Below are 20,988 nucleotides of genomic sequence, written 5' to 3'. Positions count from 1 at the left end.
TGGGGTCTAGGAGTCTCCCCTGGTTCAAAACCATCTTTAGAGGCCCTAGCACGCCATTTCTCGACCCGCTCTTTCATTTGAGCCCAAAAAAACATTCATATCTTGTCAGACATCTCTGCTACAAACCCGGGTCTTCAACTCGGGCTTTCAATTGAAGGCCCGAGTTGAAGCCGAGTTGTGCCAACTCTGGTAGGAGTCTCCCCTGGTTGGGATATCATCTTTAAAAACATTTGCACTAAATTTCGGCCCCCACTCCTGCACTCGGACCCCATTGGACAAATATGAATATCGTTAAGAAAACGTTCACATAATATGTAAAAAACTATTCATTTCAACTTTTATGTGCGTTAAGTCAATTATTTATTTCATTTTTTATTTGCGTTAATCTATACTGATATTCGTATTCGAGAAAATTGTTTACTAGTCTACTATCTCCATATCACTTATCAATTGATTCGATGTGTCTAGTTTATTGTCTAGATTTAATTTGAGAAGTAAAAGTTGAGGATCCACGATCTCCCATAAATCCACGGTAGAAACTACCTTGAATCCACAGGAAAACGTCGTGGAGCGTGTGAATAGATACTGCCCAAAAAAAATCAACTCGTTTGGGAACTCGTTGGTTTTTCTTTAAGTGTACAATCGTCTTACCTGTTTATGCATTTCAACATTCAGTCCGTAAGACATCTCGTAGTACTGAAACAGAAATCAATAATTTCGGGATTATAATGATGATCGAAATCAATGGAAAATCGAAAAAAAAAATTATTAATTACTCAATTTTTTCGAATATTCAATGGAATTTCACTTGTTAGATTCGTATGAAATATGACAAAGGAAATGAATGAAAAATTGCGAAAAATTAAGGAATGTTTCAAAATTCAATTGAAACAAATGATTCAATATTTTCAATGAGGTTAACAATTCAAGCTGACATTGAAATTTCAATGATTGTTAAATATAAAAAAATTCAATACGGTTGAATTTTCGAGATGAATAACAAAATTCGTGAACAATTTAATCTCAAAGTGAATTAAAATTCACAACATTGGAAATTGAAGTGTTTAATCGTCCCTATCTCCCGACAGAATGATACGATTTCAATGAGTCAAATCTTGTTTTGACGCTTGGAAAAAAAACCGTGAAAATAAAAGAAAAAATTGATATTTTACTTTGCCATTCTCAAGTTACTAATGAGTAAAAACATCCCGTTTGATTTCATTCGCCTTTATAATTAAAAATATGAGTGTTACAAGGTTTAACTAGTTTGAAACTTTAAAACGATGTGAAAGGTTGTCCCGATGAATCTGATATATTTTCACAAGTTGACATTTATATCTCAGCTTATTAAAAAAATTAATTGATTTATTAAATTGGAAGCCTAGATTATCCGCGTCACATCAAGTTTATAAGACATTTCATAGTACTTGAACATAAATTAATAATTTCGAGAGTATAATAATGGGAGTCGGTAGAGTTTTAATGTAAAAAAACGAATAAAAATGACCAAAAATTGATTTTTCAAAATCTACTTGAAACAAATTGTGCAATATTTTAAAAGGGTTCAAAAATTCGAGCTGTCATTGAAAATTCAATGATATTTAAACATGAAAAAATTCAATACTGTTGAATTTCCAACATCGATAACAAACGCTATGAACAATTTCATCTAAAATTGAAATAAAATTCACAACAATAAAAATTAAAGTGTTTAATCGTTCATATCTCCCGACGGAATGATACGATTTCAATGAGTCGAATCTTGTTTTGACGGGTGAAAAAGACCATGAAAATAAACGAAAAAAATTGCAATTTCATTCTGCCAAAACATGCCGTTTTACCCCATTCCCCTCTGTCAAGAAAAATCCGTATATTGCAAGATTAAAAAAAAAATGAAAGCCTATACTGAGAGAAAAACAAACCCGTTGTCAAACAAGTCTTGTTTGAGCCAACAAAATGGCTAATTGAAAATTGCCGAAAAAGAATTTATTTGGTTCGAATTTGAAAGTCTCAAAACCTGAATAACTGTTCTGCTTTCGACAGCAACGAAATATTTGGCTGAAGAGGCGGATAATTCACACCAGACGGTGCCTTTTCAGGATGAAAATATCTCATATAGAGGAAAATTTATCAACAAATATTTTACCCCTAAGTTACAATATTGCTGTCATATCATTATTATTGTTTGATTTAAGGGTTCATTTCTTGTCTGTGATTATTAGACAGCCGAAACGAAAAACTACTATCCCTTGTTTCGCATAAAACAAAGATTTTTCGGGAGCAAATTACGTATGGGAGTGCAATTTTTTTTGAACTACTAAATCTATTTTTGCGACAAAAATTTTTCATTCAGGCGCACTCTCTGCATGTTTGACACCAGAAAATCCTCTTTTGATAATTTCCAAAAAGCCATTTTCTTGGCGCAAGTAAGACTTGTTTGAGAACTTGGTCGTTGTTCTCTCAGTGTAGTTTACCCCTCACCCCATCGTTCAGAATGAGTAACCGTTTCACAACTGAAATTCTTTGAACGGCCAAACAATTTTGATACAAATACGATAGTTATCGCGATTGAATCCGCAATCGCAACTAATGAAATCGACAAGATCAAAGTCTTAACCTGGCCGAGTCACGCGAGGAGAATTGTCGCTCCGAGCAACCCACTATTATTCAAACATAATCATTGTAATCAAGAAGCCATCCATCCACGTATACCACACGGATATAAACTAACACGGAAGTGGATGAGTTTGAGAAGAGGGGAGAAATACCGAGAAGGAGGTAGTAATATCCTCCAAGCGTTATATACAAGCACGGGGCTTACAAGTTCTTAATTTTACGAGCCATTAGCTTGGTAATTACCCCAGGCGAATTAATTGCGCAGTAAGTGAGTTACTCGGCTAATGCCACCACCAGCACAACCAGAAACACAAGGGGGCGCATGAGGACAGATGACAGGGGATGGTCGTGCATAATTGAAGGAAAAAAATTTTCCCCCATTACTGCAAAGCACCTGCAAGGAATTATCTACGGAATTCTTTAGTCTTCAAGTGAATCAATTCCGAAGAGTCATTTTTTTATGAATCCTTGAATTTGCCAATGAATAAATGATCCAATGATTAAATAAATGATTTGCTCATGTTCTAGTTCTTATGGGAACTAATTAAGATTTTAATTATAATTGCAATTCAATTCCCTCTAGAACACACTTTAGAGTTTCGGTAATTCAATTAATCTGTTGTTCATCTCAGCAATTTAATTCCTTGCTGAGAATACTGTCATTTCGTGTTATCAGCACCAAATTAAAAATTAAAACTTTATTTGAAATATTGAGTTACAGCTTCTTTTTATTCACATCAGAAATTTTGTAGTTGGATATTAATATTATTGGTTCAAGGTGAAAAACTCGATCATCATTTTCACTATATTGCATTCAGATTCTCCTATCTTTAACATAAAAAATGTGAGATAATCTCATAATTAATTCTAGCCGTTAATTGTAATCAACTTTCTTCGAAGAAAACCTTAGGTGACTCAAAATTAAGAAAATAAAATTATTCTATTTTTTGTCTGCGCTAAATTATTTTGACAATTATAATTCGTTTATTCATGTTTCATAGAATGATCTTTAATTCTTTCGAGATACAGTAGAGGCTTCATATAAGATACATTAGGGACAGTAGGAGAGTGAAATTCCGGGAATCCCTATGCCCCCACTACGCGCACCCATAGAGAGGAGAAAAATAGGGATCAGCGGGTTTCAAATAAGATACCTCGCTCGTTGCGCTCGAATTCAATGAAATTTTCATTTTTACTGAATGAATATCGATAACTAATCAATCTATATGTGTTTAATGTTTTGAATTTGTATCGCCCGCGTTCCCTTTTCTCTCTAAACATAACCCTGCGTGATAGAATGGCAGCTGATGTCGGGGGATTGTTGGTGGACTCGAGAATAATCAGACGAAAAATTACGATTTTTCGATGGGAAAAGTGAAAAAAAAATCTATGTATATTTCCATTACTTGAAAAAAGTGGTGTGACCCCCCCCCCTTAAGGTCATTAGACCCTCATGATCACTTCGTTCGTCCCTCCCGTTTGACCCTTAACACCGTTTGATTCTTATAACTACTCTCTTCCCGTTGAAAAATGACCGGGGCCATAGGTATCTTATAAGAAGCCCACGGAACATAAACATTCGGGAGGCGATAAAAGTGCCGAGAGTGGGGGTAGACCTCGAGCGCTCGGAGCGCAAGGTATCTTATAGAGAGGTATCTTATACGAAGCCTCAACTGTTGCCCATTTTCTCCACCTTTTTTCCCTGTGCATGGACTCAGATTTGTAACTCACTGCGCACCTCAGCTAGCCGAGCACGGGGCTATTCACTTCAAATATAAATTCATTGGACAATACTTATATCTAGACACGTGGGGAAAATAACGTAATAACATAACGCGTGAATCATAACGTCGTCACGCGCAGATGTTCGGTGAATTTGTACAGCGACGAATGTGATTCTAAATGGCTACAATACATTGTATAATTGAATTCGAGTTCTCGGAGCGATTTAATATTCTCAGCGAGTATTAAATTCTCTCCGCTGTACGTTTTATCATTGTAATTTTTATTCTGAATGAATAATGCGGGTTGGACTGAAAAATGATTTTCAATGATATTATTAAATCATGCATAAACCATCGGGTGGTATTTCAATGGGTACGTGAATATGATAGGATTCTTACCATCACGTAGTGTCTCTGGATTTCTATCTTCTCTGTCGCCAGCTTCTCGCATTCCAGCTTCATACTGGAACAAAATTTTTTTCCGATATTATCATTACGCGAATTCATCGGTTGGAGGAATAATTTTTTTCAGACGAGCATTCCAGTCTATATATAATAGAAATAAAAAGAGGTGAGTTGGAAGAATAAAATATTTAAGAAATTCTAAAAACTCTGATGATTTATTGAATTAAAAATACGGAAATCTCGAGAGGAAATGATAGAATAGATTTTCTTTCGTGTCACAAAACATGTCATTCTCTGTTTTTGCTGGAATGTTAGTGTTTTATAAATTTTCATAGAGAAAATCAATGAATTTATCTCATAATATAAGAAAATAGACTTGCAAATGTCATCTGTATCTTTATATTCTTATTTTTTGAGTGTTTTATTAATTCAGCATGAACACTCTGCTTAAGATGTGCATTTTTATTGTCCATAAAGCATTTCAGAAGTTCTGAGAATTCTAATTATCTATTTAAAATCTGTTGAATACAAATTAAAAAATAGAAATATGAATATCAAGATTGCAGAGGCTAGGACTTTCTGTTTTTTTCGGAAATTTTGGTGTTTTGCAGATTTTTCCAGAGCTCATCAAGTAATTGAGTTGTAATAGATGAGAATAACGTTGCAAATATCATATGGATTTATATCAGTAGCGAAATGGTAAAACGGTTTGAGTCGACTCATCTCCCAGTTGAATTTTTGTGGAATATTTCCGAATCTAAGGGAGATAGTGAAATTTTCGTAATGACATTTGTTGTAGCACTCAATTGGCTCTACAAAAGAGGTTATAACAAAAATTTTGCTATCTCCCTTAGATTCCGAGATATTCATTGAAAATTGGTCAATACTCAAAAATGACTTGTATCGTTTTACCACTTCGCTATTGATATATTCCTATTTCTTAAATGGTATGTCACGAGATCTCAAATAGATTGTCAAAGTTTTTAATTACAGTGAATATTAGTCTTATAATTGATGCAAGTAATTATAAGACTAATATTCAATGTCGAGTGTCCACGTGGATCTGAGCAATTAAAAGGGTCTCATGAGCTGAAGGATTCGAAAAAAAATCCAGCATCAAAGGACAATTCGAAGAATCTCTGCCATCAAGGAAAACACAAGAAAAAATGATCAAGCCAGAGATTTTCGTATAATTTCGTGCAATTTCCTCAACAACCGAGCAATCATCTCAAGACAATAATGTAATCACCTGAGCCTTGTAACTCTTGAAAATAAACTCACTTGTGATACTGCGCTTGCAGGAAATTGAATTCCTCCTTAATCCTGTCACACGATTCACCCACCGTGAATTTGAATGGTTGACCTGGTTGCGGTGGTCCCTAGAAGCAGAAAATAAACCCAATGAACATGATCCATATGCAATCAATAAAACCTCTATCGCCCAACGATTGAAGAAATACGAATTTCTGCAGCTGCATTCACTGGTAACAATAAGGTTTTATAACTATGAACAAATGTTCGGGTTGAAAATTACCAGATGGATATTTTTTCAAGTTAAGAAATGCTTTTGTTGACAGAAAAGAGTTGGGACAACTTCACTGTTCATTAATAGTTAACAAATAATGAGTCGTCGCAATAAAACTTTCAGTTAAGTGTAAATAATAAGGTTTTTTCTGAAATTTGCGGGACACTTCTTGAAAATTTCTATCGTGTTGTTATGAATATTTATTGTCTCTTTTAGAATACATTAATGTATTCCTTTAGAATACATTGATAAAGGCTTTCCTTTAATACCCACGCGTTTTAATATTATAATTCCGATGGAATTTTGTCATTGAGAACTCCAAAATTTTGTGGATAAATCAATGGAAGCTGTGAATTTCAATTCAATTGTTCAATAAAAGATTATACAAATCAGGAGAATTCAAATGAATCTATGTTTAAACAATTGAACATTCAACGTAATTTCTGTCGTGAATTAGTAAACTAGGATAAATGCAAAATCAAATTGCTTCTCAACCATTACTGGAACGGGATTCAGCCAAAAGCCGCATTTTCGAAAAAATACACTATAAATGCAAATATTCATATTTCGATTGAAAATTCATGTCAGTTGAGGAATTCTCAACGAAATTATTATTCCAACCACTATTCTTACTCCTGCAGACCACTTCGCGGTTCACGGCGATTTCAAACTTACAAAACCACGGAAAATACTCAATTTCTTCTCTTTACCAACGTTTCGAGTCGTAAATCTACTCCTCGTCAAGGGCTATCCGTTTATTTCCATCTGCATAAATCAAAGCTAACCAAAAAAAATCCCTCACAATCCATGTATATTTAAATTTTAACTTCTTGAGGTGGGTATTTCCAAACAAAAAAAGCAAATTAGTTATTGAAAACCTCTAGTTGATTGAATTTCTCCTGAAATCTAAAATTTCACTAAATTTTCCCCCAGACATCGGCATAATCATAAATTTTAAATAAAGTCAATTAGTTCATAATACTCATTAATTTTCTAATTATTAAACTAATCATCATCTACATTATCCCTCATTCTCTACAGATGAAATATTCAAATTCTTTATTATTCTATCAATCAATTGATAATCCCATATTATCAATTATTTTATGATTTTAATGGAGATAAGTAAACCTTAATTATTGTGAGGTACAATTTCTCTCAATATTAATAATCCAGTGATTGATATCGATCACTGTTTCCCCCCTAAATCAAACTCAATGTAACTCTCCACAAAAATACAATCGAATTTCTGTCATTTTCTAACTAGCCCACAGTACTAACTAAATACCAACTAATAATAACTGATCTTCAAATGTCCAAATAATAGTTACATTCTTAGAAAAAATAAAATAAAATTTCATGGACAGTTGATTACTAATTTTCCGGGCAGTGACACTGAATGCGATTTAGGGGGAAAAAATCATGAAATTTCAGGTTTCACTGAAGGTTCAGTAAAATTCCAGAATTTTACGCAGCACAATGACAAAAATTCCTGAATTTATTCAAATTTCCAATTTGATATGAATATTAAGTACCAAATTACATTGAATTATCAGTAAATCGCATTCAATGTCACTATCTTGAAAATTCAAGAATATATTTACCTGAATTTTCTGGCTTTCCATTCATTTTTAGGCAGAAATGGAACTGAAAATTCCAGTTCTCTTTGATTTTTCTCCAAAATTCTGAATTTTCAATGACGAAATTGCTTTAAATTTCAGTGAAAATGAAATTCGCTAAAAATTTCTAAAAAGTGTACCGCAAAATTCAGACAATAGTATAACCTCAGGGCGAGTGCACTAATAGAATGATTCATTTATTCCAAACGAGATTCGTTAATTATTAACGAATGGTTCACTTCAAAGGTGAAATTCGAGTCAAACAAGACTTCTCAAATACGCATTTATTAACTATTAACGAATGAGCATTTGGTGAGACCAAATAGACCCTAGCCTTCAACCAAATCCATTTGTTAACAATAACTACTCCTATCAGTGTGCGATGGGGTTTTTTACTCGCGTGGAGTTGGCGTCCGAGCCGAAGGCAAGGGCTGGCCAACCACGCGAGCAAAAAACCCCCACGGCGCTAGCCGTGAACGACATTATTCCCTAGTGACTTTCACTTTTGCCAGTACGGGAAAGGGCCCGATCCCCGTACCAATCCCGGGACTGGGAACAGTGAAGGTCAGCACGAAACAACTCTTAACAGTATAGTTTAATTGACCACAAAGAATCCTTCCATCACCCTTCAAACTACCCGCCGCCCCCCTTCCCCCCGAGGGCTTCGCCCCGCGAATAATTCCCCCCGTCAATATTTACAGAAGTAGAGTTAAGAGTGACAAAGGTAAACAATCCACGCGTTCGTGTGTACACGTGTCAAACGGTTAATTCGAGCGCAGCCGAGGCATAAGCGCATGAGGGTTGAAAAATAAATAAAGAAAAAAACAATTCATGGAAGACATAAAAGATGAGTACAACTATGGCTTCATCCTTGTTGCTCTCAACCACACTTATGTATTCCGTTCAGAGGAAAGCGACATGGGTTCCACACGCGGCAAGACATCCTCGAACACTATAGTCGACATGATCTCGAATGACTGGGGGGCGGGGGGACGCGTGAGCCAGCGAGTTTGTGCCCGCGGTCGAACACATTCACTGGTGATAGTGGTGGGTAGTGGTGTGTGGTGTTGATGGCCTCACTCCCGGGGTCTGTATGTGTGTGGATGAGGCGGCATGGACTCACAAGCAAGATGGCTAGTGTACACGTTGTGCAGCCGACAGAGACGATCAGAGCAAGTGTTAATTACATGTTTGCGGTGTCCGCGAGGATTACACGCTACAACCGAAACTATGGGACTACAGTACAGCCATTGCATGCCGCCCCTGAGTTGCACCGCAGGTGCACTCGAACCACTGTGGGCATTCTGTCTGACTGACTGTCTGTCTCATTGCTTTGGTCACTCGATGTTTACTATTACTACTGTATAAATTGCGTACTAATACATCTATGGGTTTGATAACATTTGTGGTTGGGATTACAGGGCGGAACTAATTTAATGGGCTGGCGGAAATTTTGATCTATTGATTTTTAAACCCGGGATTTGGTTGTTTTAATAAGTCGAGGCGAAATGAAAAGGGGAAATTTCAGGGAATTTTGTATATTTGAACATGCAATTCTGAATTCAATTTAGCAGGAAAAATTATGGGATTGCAGATTTCAATGGAAATTCGATGAAATTCAATATTTTTTAGATACAGGAAGACGAGATCTTTATAACTGACTTGGATTTTCACTCATGTGAAAATTTGAAAAAGTATTCTGATGAATTTTCCTGATTTTTTTGCATTCTCATGGGATAATTGAACGGAAATTCACAGTATCAATTGATTTTTCCATAAAATTCTGGATTTTTAATTAATTCAAATCGGATTATAATGATACATTTTTTCAAAAAGTTGATCGGATATTTCAGCCAAAAATTGTTAACAGCGAGATTCAATGTTGCAAATTTAAAGCTGAAATTCTGGGTAGACTTCTTTGAATTTCTATCACGTGACAGCTCTACTGGAATTTCATGGAGTTTCGTCTGTGGAAATATCATAATTGAAAATTTAAGGTGATTTGTAAATCACCTTTGTAAATTGGGGCATTTTCGTCTTCTTGCTGCTAAAAAAATTTGAATTTCATCAATAGTTTAATAGGAATTTTCAAAGGAGTGACATTGGGCTCGACTTAGGGGGGAAGAGCGCATAAAATTTAAAATTTCAGGTGGGATTCAATTGAATTCGAATAGTTCTGGAGAGAAATGAGACGGAAATTCCACAATTCACTTGAGTTTTTAATTAAACATGAGTTTTATTTAATTTAAAATTCATTCCAATTGAATAAAACATTAATAGTATATTCATCCGATTCGTCCCAATTTCCACAAGATGAGCAAACGGAAACTATTTTTACAAATCAACGAAATGAGAGTCCTTGAAATTTGAAGAATAATAAAATAATTGATAATCTAAATTTTCAACTGACTGTGAATTAAATAATTGTCTTCTGAACTCAATTATTGATTGATAAAATAATTTGAAATTTGAATATTCAATTGATGATTATTTTAATAATTTAAAAATTGTTGCACAGTATTAACCAATTGACTAGTTCAAAATTTAACTTGATTTGAAATTTATAATTATGCCCATGTCTGGCCAAAAATAATTTTCATAAAAATTTATTCCTACATATTCTCAATATGGAGGTTGAATTCCTATCCATTTTGAGCTTCCAAAAAAATTCAAAAAACGACGAAAAAACTCAAACTAAATGAGAATCGCTTCCCTCATATTTTTCATCGTCATGTGGACTTCAAAACTGCCATTTCGTTAAATATTCCATTTAATTGAATCAACTGAATTATATTGTCGATAGAAATTTCAAGATTTTTTGCGTCAAACATCAGGAGTAATTTTCATGAAAATTTCTTTCTCCGTATTCTCAATATGGTGATTGAATTCCTATCCATTTCGTGATCCCAAAAAATTTCGAAAGACGACGAAAAAACTCGAACTGAACGAGAACCGCTTTTCTCATATTTTTCATCGTCATATGGACTTCAAAACTGCCATTTCGTAAAATATTCCAGGAATCAACTGAATTATAATTGTCGGTAGAAATTTCAAGATTTTTTGCTTCAAACATCAGGAGTAATTTTCATGAAAATTTCTTTCTCCGTATTCTCAATATGGTGATTGAATTCCTATCCATTTCGAGATCCCAAAAAATTTCGAAAGACGACGAAAAAACTCGAACTGAACGAGAACCGCTCTTCTCATATTCTTCATCGTCATATGGACTTCAAAACTGCCATTTCGTAAAATATTCCAGGAATCAACTGAATTATAATTGTCGGTAGAAATTTCAAGATTTTTTGCTTCAAACATCAGGAGTAATTTTCATGAAAATTTCTTTCTCCGTATTCTCAATATGGTGGTTGAATTCCTATCCATTTCGGGATTCCAGAGGATTTTCAAAGCCGACGAAAAAACTCGATCTGAACGAGAACAGGTTTTCTAAATGGCAAATCAACTTGCCCCGTTGGTTCTCGGAGAATTCGGAGGAAGGCGTGGTGGGAATGTGAAGAACGAGTGTATCGACTTGCTGGGTCCAGGCTGTTGCCGACGAGAGAAACGGTCAAGTGAATACACTGAAAAATAATAATGGGGGGACTAATAGCCATTTAAAACACCTGTTTGGACGGTTTCCATTCTCCCAAGCGGTTCCACTGATCGAAGAATAAATAGTGATACGTGCGAATCACAGGGCGAGTCCGGTGGACCGCATCATAGCGGACGGATAAATTATTTGCCAACAATGTACAGTAGAGGCTTCGTGTAAGATACCTCTCTATAAGATACCGCGCGCTCCGAGCGCTCGAGGCCTACCCCCACTCTCGGCACTTTTATCGCCTCCCGAATGTTTATGTTCCGTGGGCTTCTTATAAGATACCTATGGCCCCGGTCATTTTTGAACGGAAAGAGAGTAGTTATAAGGATCAAACGGTGTTAAGGGTCAAACGGGGGGGACGAACGAAGTGATCATGAGGGTCTAATGACCTTAAGGGGGGGTCACACCACTTTTTTCAAGTAATGGAAATATACATCGATTTTTTTTCTCACTTTTCCCATCGAAAAATCGTAATTTTTCGTCTGTGATTATTCTCGAGTCCACCAACAATCCCCCGACATCAGCTGCCATTCCATCACGCGGGGTCATGTTTAGAGAGAAAAGGGAACGCGGACGATACAAATTCAAAACATTAAACGCATATAAATTGATTAGTTATCGATATTCATTCAGTAAACATGAAAATTTCATTGCATTCGGGCGCAACGAGCGAGGTATCTTATTTGAAACCCGCTGATCCCTATTTTTCTCCTCTCTATGGGCGCGCGTAGTGGGGGCATAGAGATTCCCGGAATTCCACTCTCCTACTGTCCCTAAAGTATCTTATACGAAGCCTCTACTGTGAATACGCTAAAAAATAGTTATGATGGAGGTGGAATAGTCATTCAAAACACCAGGGCCGGTTTGATCGGAGAATAAATAGTGATGCGTCCGAATCACTATTTCGAGGCGGGTCTGGTGAACCGCATCATAGAGGACGGATACGCCGAAATAGAGTACAAAGAGAATAACCCCAATTCCGGGCATAAGGAAAAACCGAAAGTATCAGAATGTACAGGTGGCACATTGAGAGCGATGGGAAGATAGAGGGAGAGGGAATCGCGGGCACTCGGAGTGGCCACGGGATGAGGGAAGTCGTGGTTTCGCGGTCTCTGCGGTTATGCCAGCAAATTGAGATAGTTCGCAAACCGCTACCATTTGCGCTGACCCGGCGAAACTTTAGTAGTATAGTGGCTGCAAGATGGGAATAGAGGTACTCAAACTCTTTACATGTTGCGCAAAATTTTTATGAATTTTCAATCTAGAGAGAATTCAATTCAGTTCGATGGTTAAATAATTTTCACAATGAGTTGGGGAATTGAACATGTTGATGATCGGTTAACATGGAAAATTCAATTTTGTTGAATTTTCAAGGTGAATGTGAGAAAGTGTTAGAGGATTACTTATGAAATTTCAAGGGAAAATTCTTGTCATTTTTAACAACGACGCATCTACGTGAATTTCGCAAATGTTCTTGTTAAAAAATTGGAATTCTTTTTTTAATTTCGTCAATTTCTTGACTCTTTGATGAAATTTTAATTTTCAAGTCCATTTAAAAATGAACATTTTGAAAATTCTGGTAACAATTGTTCTGAATTTTCAATCAATTGAGAATTCAATTGAATGTGATGTTTAATTTTCACAATGAGTTTGAGAATGAAACATGTTGACGATCGGTTAACAGGAAAAATTCAATTTTGTTGAATTTTGAAGATGAATATCGGAAAGTGTTAGAGGATTACTTCTGAAATTTCAAGTGAAAAATTTGGTAATTTTTAACAACAACTCTACATGAATATCGCAGATGTTTTTGTTAAAAAATTGGAATTTTTTGTAAAAATTTCGTCGATTTCTTGAATTTTTCAATGAAATTTTGATTTTTAAGTCCATTTGAAAATTAAAATGTTAACAAGTCAAGCAACAATTGTTCTGAATTTTCAATCAATTGAAGAATGAATTGAATGTTATGTTCAATTATCACAATGAGTTGGAGAATGAAACATATTAATGATCGCTTAACATGAAAAACTGAATTTTGTTGAATTTCCAAGATATGAGAAATATAAACAATCCTTTCCACCATGAGATTTACTATGAATTATTCATATTATCAATTTCATTATTATACTTGATGTTTATTTAATTTAATCCTGTCATTGACCGTGTGCTGTTGGGTCTGCATGAAATAAAAATAAAAATAAAATGAGAAACTGTTGAGAAATTACTCTTGAAATTTCAAGTGAAAAATCTTGCAATGTTTAATGACTCATTTACATAAAATTCCCAGATATATTGTAATAAAAAAATCCGTGAATTTCTGGAATATTCAACGCAATTTCAAATTTCAAGCCCATTTGGAAATGAAAATTTCGAAAATTCAGGCAACACTTGTTCTGAATTCAACTGAATGTGATGAATTTCCAAGATGAACATAAGAAATTCCCCGAACCATTTCAGCAGCGAAGTGGTAAAGCGATTTAAGTCGACTCATCTCCCAGTTGAGTTTTTGAGGAATACTTCTGAATCTACGTGAGATAGCGAAATTTTCATCATTACATTTGTTGTAGCTCTCAATCGGCTCTCCAAAAAAGGTTATAACAAAAATTTTGCTATCTCCCCTAGATTCCGAGATATTCAATGAAAACTCGTCAATAGTCAAGATTGCCTTGTACCGTTTTACCACTTCGCTACTGATTTGATCTTAAATTGAATTCAAATCGATAACATTAAAAATTGAAGTGCAGCTGTTACTTCAATTCCAAACAATGTCTTGAATTTCTACCAGTATAACAACAAAAAGTATTTGTTAATGCGAACTCCAAATGACCCCCAACTTTCGTGAAATTAATTTCGAAGAACTTATGGATTTATGTGCTGAATCCCCTAACACTGAACACCCGGGGATTTCGAACTGTATGAATAAACTGGCCCTAGTATTGGTGTGTTTAGGACAGTAAATATTGGCTAGCATATCGCTCACGGTGCCTGTGAAACCTCGCCCATCTCCTCTAGCCTATCCAAGAGAGTATATCTCCGGGTCGTTGTGTTTGTGAATGTTTGGCAGAAACTCGCGCACACAACCCCGAACATGTAAACTTGGTTGATACATCAGAACAGTCAACTCAATCACAATCTTGAATAAACAATGAATCAGTTCCTGCAGGGAACAATTTACCCTCCCATATTTTCATTGTTTTCCCACACGAGAGTTGAATATTTTACATTTCATGCTCATCAAATAGCGTTTGATATATTTTCACATCAGTATCTCACAATTCAGCGCTGAAAGATCGTAAAATTAAGTGTATAAATAACTCGTAATTCAACAGATTGTGCTCTCTTGGGTGGGGACAATTTGAATGCAGCAAATAGACTAGTCTCTTTAGCAAACACATTTCCACGACAATCCCCGCTGTGTAAGCCACCCCATCCGGATTTCCAGGTCAGTTTCCCAAGGTTATACCGAGAACACATTCTGGTTACTCGTAAAAAATAAAGAAACCTGAAAAAATATCTTCGAAATGAACCGAAATTTTTTTAATTTCACTCAGCCGATCTTGAGTTCTTGATGTTTAACAATCACTCATTTTAAACAACTCATTTAAAGCAAATTTAATACATACATTTAAAAAAAAGATTAAATTCCATCCAGCCATTAGCGAAAAATGGAAAAAAAATTTATTCACTAAAAATGGTATTTTCGGTCCTTTTAGATCTTAAGAATCACTCATTTTATGATGGTATGATCGTTTGGCAATTTTTTTATTGATGGCCCCATGCAGGGATAGCCATATCCATCAATTATAATTAATGTTAAATTGTTAAGTAGTCAATGAGTTGATATCACTTTTAAATTTTAATTATTGAGGTAATCATCAAGTTAAATAGTCAAATTTTGAATTATTCAGAAATTAATAATCGAGGTAGGAAGATTGACGATTATTTGGATAATCAGAAATCCGTTATAGAAAATTAAGTTTTATCTACTTGAAAATTTATAGTTTCATATTTTTAAATATTTCATCAATTGGAATTCATCATCAATTGGAAATTTAGGTTATCAATTATTTTACTATTTTTTAATTTCTATTGGTATATTAAAAAAAAATTGATATATACATTTGAAATAAAAGATTAAATTCCATCCAGTCATTAGCTAAAAATCGAAGAAAAATTTGTTCACTAAAAATTGTATTTTTGGACTTTTCAGATCATAATGGGTCGATGAAACCCAAAAATCCAAAACCTAAAATTGAACGAGTCCAAAGCTTCCACTCGAAAGCAAAAATCTCTTAATGTCAAAGATTCTATCGTTATCCAAGCGATCGTTAATCAGGTCTCATGTTCAAACCGAAAAAAATAGCTTCGAAATGAACAATTCATTTTGAAACCAGTAATTTAACCCCGCATTCCCCTCCTTCAGAAATAATCCAAGTGAATCGATTCTCATTCTCATTATTAACAATCACTCATGATTAACAAGTACTGTTAAATTATTAAGTAGTCAATAAGTTAATATCACTTTTAAATTTTAATTACTAAAGTAATCACCAAGTTGAATAGTCAAATTTTGAATTATCTGAAATCCCTTATAAGAAATTAAGTATTGTCTACTTGATAGAAAATTTATAATTCCATATTTTGAAATATTTAATTCATCATGAATTGGAAATTTAGGTTATCAATTATTTTACCATTTTTCAATTTCTGTTAGTATATATTTGAAAAAATATATATATACATTTTAAATAGAAGATTAAATTCCATCCAGTCATTAGCGAACAATCGAAGAAAAATTTGTTCACTAAAAATTGTATTTTCGGAATTTTCAGATCATCATCGGTCGATGAAACACAGAAAATCAAAAACCTAAAATTGAGCGAATACAAAGCTTCCATTCGAAAGAAAAAAATACCTTCGAAATGAACAATTCATTTTGAAACCAGTAATTTAACCCCGCATGCCCCTCCTTCAGAAATAATCCAAGAGAACTAAAAAGCCTGTTAATACAATCGATCCTCATTCCCATGAACATCAACTGCAAGAAAATCGTCCCAACACCCCGACCGAAAAATCGAGTTTCACGACTGCCGATGAATGGCGCGGACCGAGCGAGCCTCCTTTCGAACCCCTCGATGTATTTTGTTTAGAAAAACCCCCTCTCTATTTACCCACGTAAAACGATTCTCGCCCGTCCAGTCATAACACCGCACAGCCGCTCCAACAAACAGTTACTCGAGTTGCATCAGCCCAGCCATAGACCCCAGAAATACAAGTAGTTTAAAAAGAAAAAGGAAAAAAACCTGCCATTCTATTATTAAACCGCCTATCAGATTATGATGATCTTTGATCTCAGCCGGGAATCGCTGGAGCGCGACGGTTGAATGTGCAGAGAACTCCCACCACCGAGCCCCCCGCCCAGCATTCAAAATACCTCCGCAATTTATCGCATTATAAAACGTTAATTATCACTCATCAAAACGAAATCTCGAAGGAACTCGCGTCTTCCACCTCCAAATAAATTATCGCAAACTTACAAAAAAAGGAACGAAAAATATGTTTTTCTTGTCGCCGAGATAAAGAAATCCGTAACGAGAAAAATAAATAGCCCGCAACTAAAGAATTCCCATCGGAGAATAAAAATGATAAAAAAAAATACGTGAAACAACGACACTTACCGGGTGCCGTGCAGCAGCTGCCGCGGCCACAGCTGCCGCATTAATGCCAGCACTGGGATACATCCTAACCTGCTACTTTTCCACTGGTCCGAAAAAAAAAATTCACTTTAAAACTCCCGTTATTTATCGTTAACTCCAAAAGCACTTTTGATCCTCGCACACACAAAAAAACTGGCTATTCAAGAATTTCTCCTGGTAATAAAGAACAAAACTTTCATCACAAATACTGTTAGCACTTGTATAACACATTCTTCATTGTATCCCATGACAATTTTCACTCACAAAGTGACATTCACAGGCATAATCACAGTGTAATTTATCCAGAGAGGTTGTATCACACACCCCGAGAGCATTAGCGATTGATATTATTTTGTGGTACGGGAAAATGGAGTGGATTGAGCTAGCGTCGAGCATACCGACCTCGACAACGGTCGGGTATCAACTAATCAGGGAACGGGACGAGGAGAAACGCGTTACCCCGCCTGTGCCCCACTCCACCAACGCCACTACACGACGCGTCCTCCACCAGAAAACCCGGGACCACGTGGTACTACTACTACGTATCGTTCTGTCTCCCTCCGTCTCGTGATTTTTTCCCTTTGATTCTTGGACGTTTCACTCGCACCTGCACCGGTGGCGCTGCGTGTCTCTTCCTTTTTCGGCTTCCATCTTTCTCCGGGATTCCCCTTCCTAACCCGACGGGCTTCTCGAGAGTTTGTTGAAACAGTGTGGCGAGCCGCTTCCTTCGATCTCACCCGACTATCTTGCACTTACGTGCTCAACACGCTTTTGTTCCTCTCGCGGTTTTTTCTTTACCTTTTTTTTCTTTGGATTTCTCGCCCTTCCTTCTGCTTCTTTTCATTTCTGCGCGAACGCGCGCGCTTGTCTATCGCCTTATTTACTACTTGTGAGGAGATTCCTTTTTTTTGTTCAATTTTTAAGGATATCCAGGCATGCTTTACGGTTTGGTGTAGAGCGCACGATAGATTCAATCATTTTCAGTCATCAAAGGAGTCAATTGAATTGCGTGAGAAAAATTGAAAGAAAAATCATGAATTCGTTGGTTGTGAATAAATAATTGAAATTGTTTAAATTTGCGGAAACCTTATTTTTTTAGACATGAAATTGTTTTCTAGTAAAATTCGGAATATGAATAAATTGATTTTTATGGTGAAAAATTGATTGTTTAGAAATTATTTGTAAAAAATGCTCACAGTTTTGAAAAATTGCAATTTTTTAATTATTTAATCAATCTTTCTCCAAAAGTAAACTTTCTATTTTTTTCAGATTGTTAAAATGTTTTCTAACGATTCGATATTGAGATTTAAAATCAGACCTGCAAAGTTTAATTAATAAAATCATTGGTAAATGTCCGGAAAATTAGAGTTAAATGGGGCTCAAATGAAAACTCTGATGTTTAATTACAAAAGTGGAAAAACATTTCACTGGAAAAAAAATTAAAGTACTTACTAATTCAGTACTAATTACCAAAATTCGAATGAGAAGTGTGATTTATTTATAAAAAATATATATTATTCAAGTAGAAATTTAACAAAAATTTGTACTTTTCACTAGAGTTATTCCCATTAAAAATATATTAAAAAATTACTACTACAGGTTACAATTTTTTCTGCACTTTGTGCTTGAAATATTATTAAAATTCCGTTAACCCTAGTTTGGTCACCTGACGGGAACTTGCGACTCTGGTCACCTCCGCGGGGATTTGCCGCCGTGTTATTTAGGCTCCAGCGTTGCCGAATTCACTCTACACTGCCCGGGCGCGTTTAACGATTTTCCAGCAACGTCGCGCAACGGGCAATTTCATTTAATATGGGAAAAAATTGTCCAACTGTTGGAAATGATTTTTTTTCTTCCAGAATTTGGGATGTAATATTAAAAAACAATACTAAAATTTTCCAGATACTTTAATTGCCGAATTCAATTTTTTTCGGATTTTGCCGGTCAACCAGCTGGTGACAAGACGAAAAAAACGACACGTTTCAGCAATTCCCTCGCATGGTGACCAATCTAGGGTTAATAAATTGGAATAAACCTGCGGAGAGGCCACATCACTCCATCTACAAGTAACCCAACCGCTCAAAGATGATGAAAATATATTTTTCCACTGAACACACACAATGGAACAAGGAAGCTACACGAAGACAGATACTTATCACGACACAATTTCGATAAGAATTTATGACAAGACTGGAGTAGTAGATTCAACTCAATGGTAATATCTCCAGTGACGCCCCAAGTGGGATTATCTCCGCTGATAAACTCACGAAAAGACACATCCCGAATGATGGCTGACGTCAGCTGTTCGGAATCCAGACTTGTATACACGGAGCCGCTTGATTATCTCCGCAAGATTTCCCCCCCCCCCCCCCCCTTTTGAATTTAGGTGTTGTCTGACATGAAAAAAAGATGATGAGAAATAAGAACACTTACTTGAATGTGACTATCAAGTGTCTGTCTTATTACCATCTTATTACATTCTCTCCCTCCCGTTACGTCCCGCTTGGCCGTATCGCCGATGAGGCGATCAAGAACCGGTACAGCGGAAATAATTAGTGTCGCGCTTAGAATTACCGTGATGATCAAACTTTCCAATTACCAACACTTGCTCAACAACTCTCATCAATATTTTTTTTCAGGAATGAGATAAAATCTTCGGTCTTTACCACCACATTCCGTGTTCACAAAAAATGGAAAAAAACACTCAATGGGAGCTGTGGTTTGATATATATATATATATATATATATATATATATATATATATATATATATATATATATATATATATATAAGATATCACTTTCTAAATCGTATTATTGGAAGAGAATAAAAAATTTTGATTTTCAAGGACATGTCACTGATTTTCATGAATGATCTTGATCATTAGTGATTTTTATCACTGAAATTTGGTGATAGATTTCTAAAAATTTGAGTGAATCTCTAATAATTGGGGCTCAATTCTTGAAAATCAGTGACATGTTCCTGAAAATCAAAACTTTTCTTGTCCTGAATGAGAGCATCGAGTTGAAAATTTTTGGCTGAAATTGACGGTGCAAGCGACAGTTTTACTGAACCTTCGAGGAATTTCGTCAGAAGAAATTCACCATTTGATGAGTCAACGGAAACAGATTGTTCAATCTGAAATTTCTCTTGAATTTCAAGAAATTCTGTAATTAAGAATTCACAATCTCATGAAAAAAATCAATGAAAACTGCGAATTTTAGTTCAATTATTCATGTTGTGATTGAAATTTCAATTAAATTCACGAAGTTTTAATTTTTAAATCCACTTATTCCGCGAAAAAATCGCAATAATAATGAAAATATTCCAATTTATTTCGTCTTATCCCATCCCGATCTCCCCGTTCTCGCAGACCCCCAAATAAGATAAATAGTCGAAGAAATCAGTGCACAATCATCGAGTGTATCGAGCCGAGAAGGTGTGTATGAGTACTCGATTTACCAGATATAATACATCAGCACATGTTGCAACAAGCCACGCGAAAATCTCTCCGTCCTGGAAATGAGATGCATATACCTGTGAATGCGCAACCAACGAGCATTAACTATACGCGTCCAGCACGTAATGCACATTTTAATGAGACAATGACATTCGGGGGGATGGAATGAGGTAAAAATGGAAGTGGCCAGAACATTATACACGGTGAATATTTGTATGTAATTGTGAAGAATATCGCTACACGCTCTCATTCGTTAATTGCATCATACTTGATAAGTACTCAACTGCCAATTGGCATGGCCCATTAATCGCATATTCCTTTTCCGTGTGTGTTACGAAATTCAAC

At 35.5% G+C, this 20,988-nt stretch overlaps 1 protein-coding gene across 1 annotated transcript in view; it reads right to left on the bottom strand.

Moving 5' to 3' along the window:
* The window catches only part of LOC107037824 (protein groucho), a 37,404-nt gene extending 19,813 nt beyond the window's left edge, over nt 1-17,591 (bottom strand). Inside the window, exons 1-4 of the mRNA XM_015256588.2 lie at nt 17,166-17,591; nt 6,027-6,124; nt 4,740-4,803; nt 652-696 (exon numbers count right to left, since the gene is read on the bottom strand). Of these exons, the coding sequence (XP_015112074.1) occupies nt 652-696; nt 4,740-4,803; nt 6,027-6,124; nt 17,166-17,228 (270 nt within the window). The 5' untranslated portion in view covers nt 17,229-17,591. The remainder of the gene's footprint in view (nt 1-651; nt 697-4,739; nt 4,804-6,026; nt 6,125-17,165) is intronic.
* Between the last annotated feature and the right edge of the window lie 3,397 nt (nt 17,592-20,988).

This window comes from Diachasma alloeum, unplaced genomic scaffold (genome assembly GCF_001412515.2).
Source record: "Diachasma alloeum isolate Michigan unplaced genomic scaffold, Dall2.0 Dall_scaffold_00271, whole genome shotgun sequence".
NCBI lineage: Eukaryota > Metazoa > Arthropoda > Insecta > Hymenoptera > Braconidae > Diachasma > Diachasma alloeum.
Note: the sequence above shows the minus strand (reverse complement) of the source record. Positions and strands in the feature narration are given on the sequence as shown.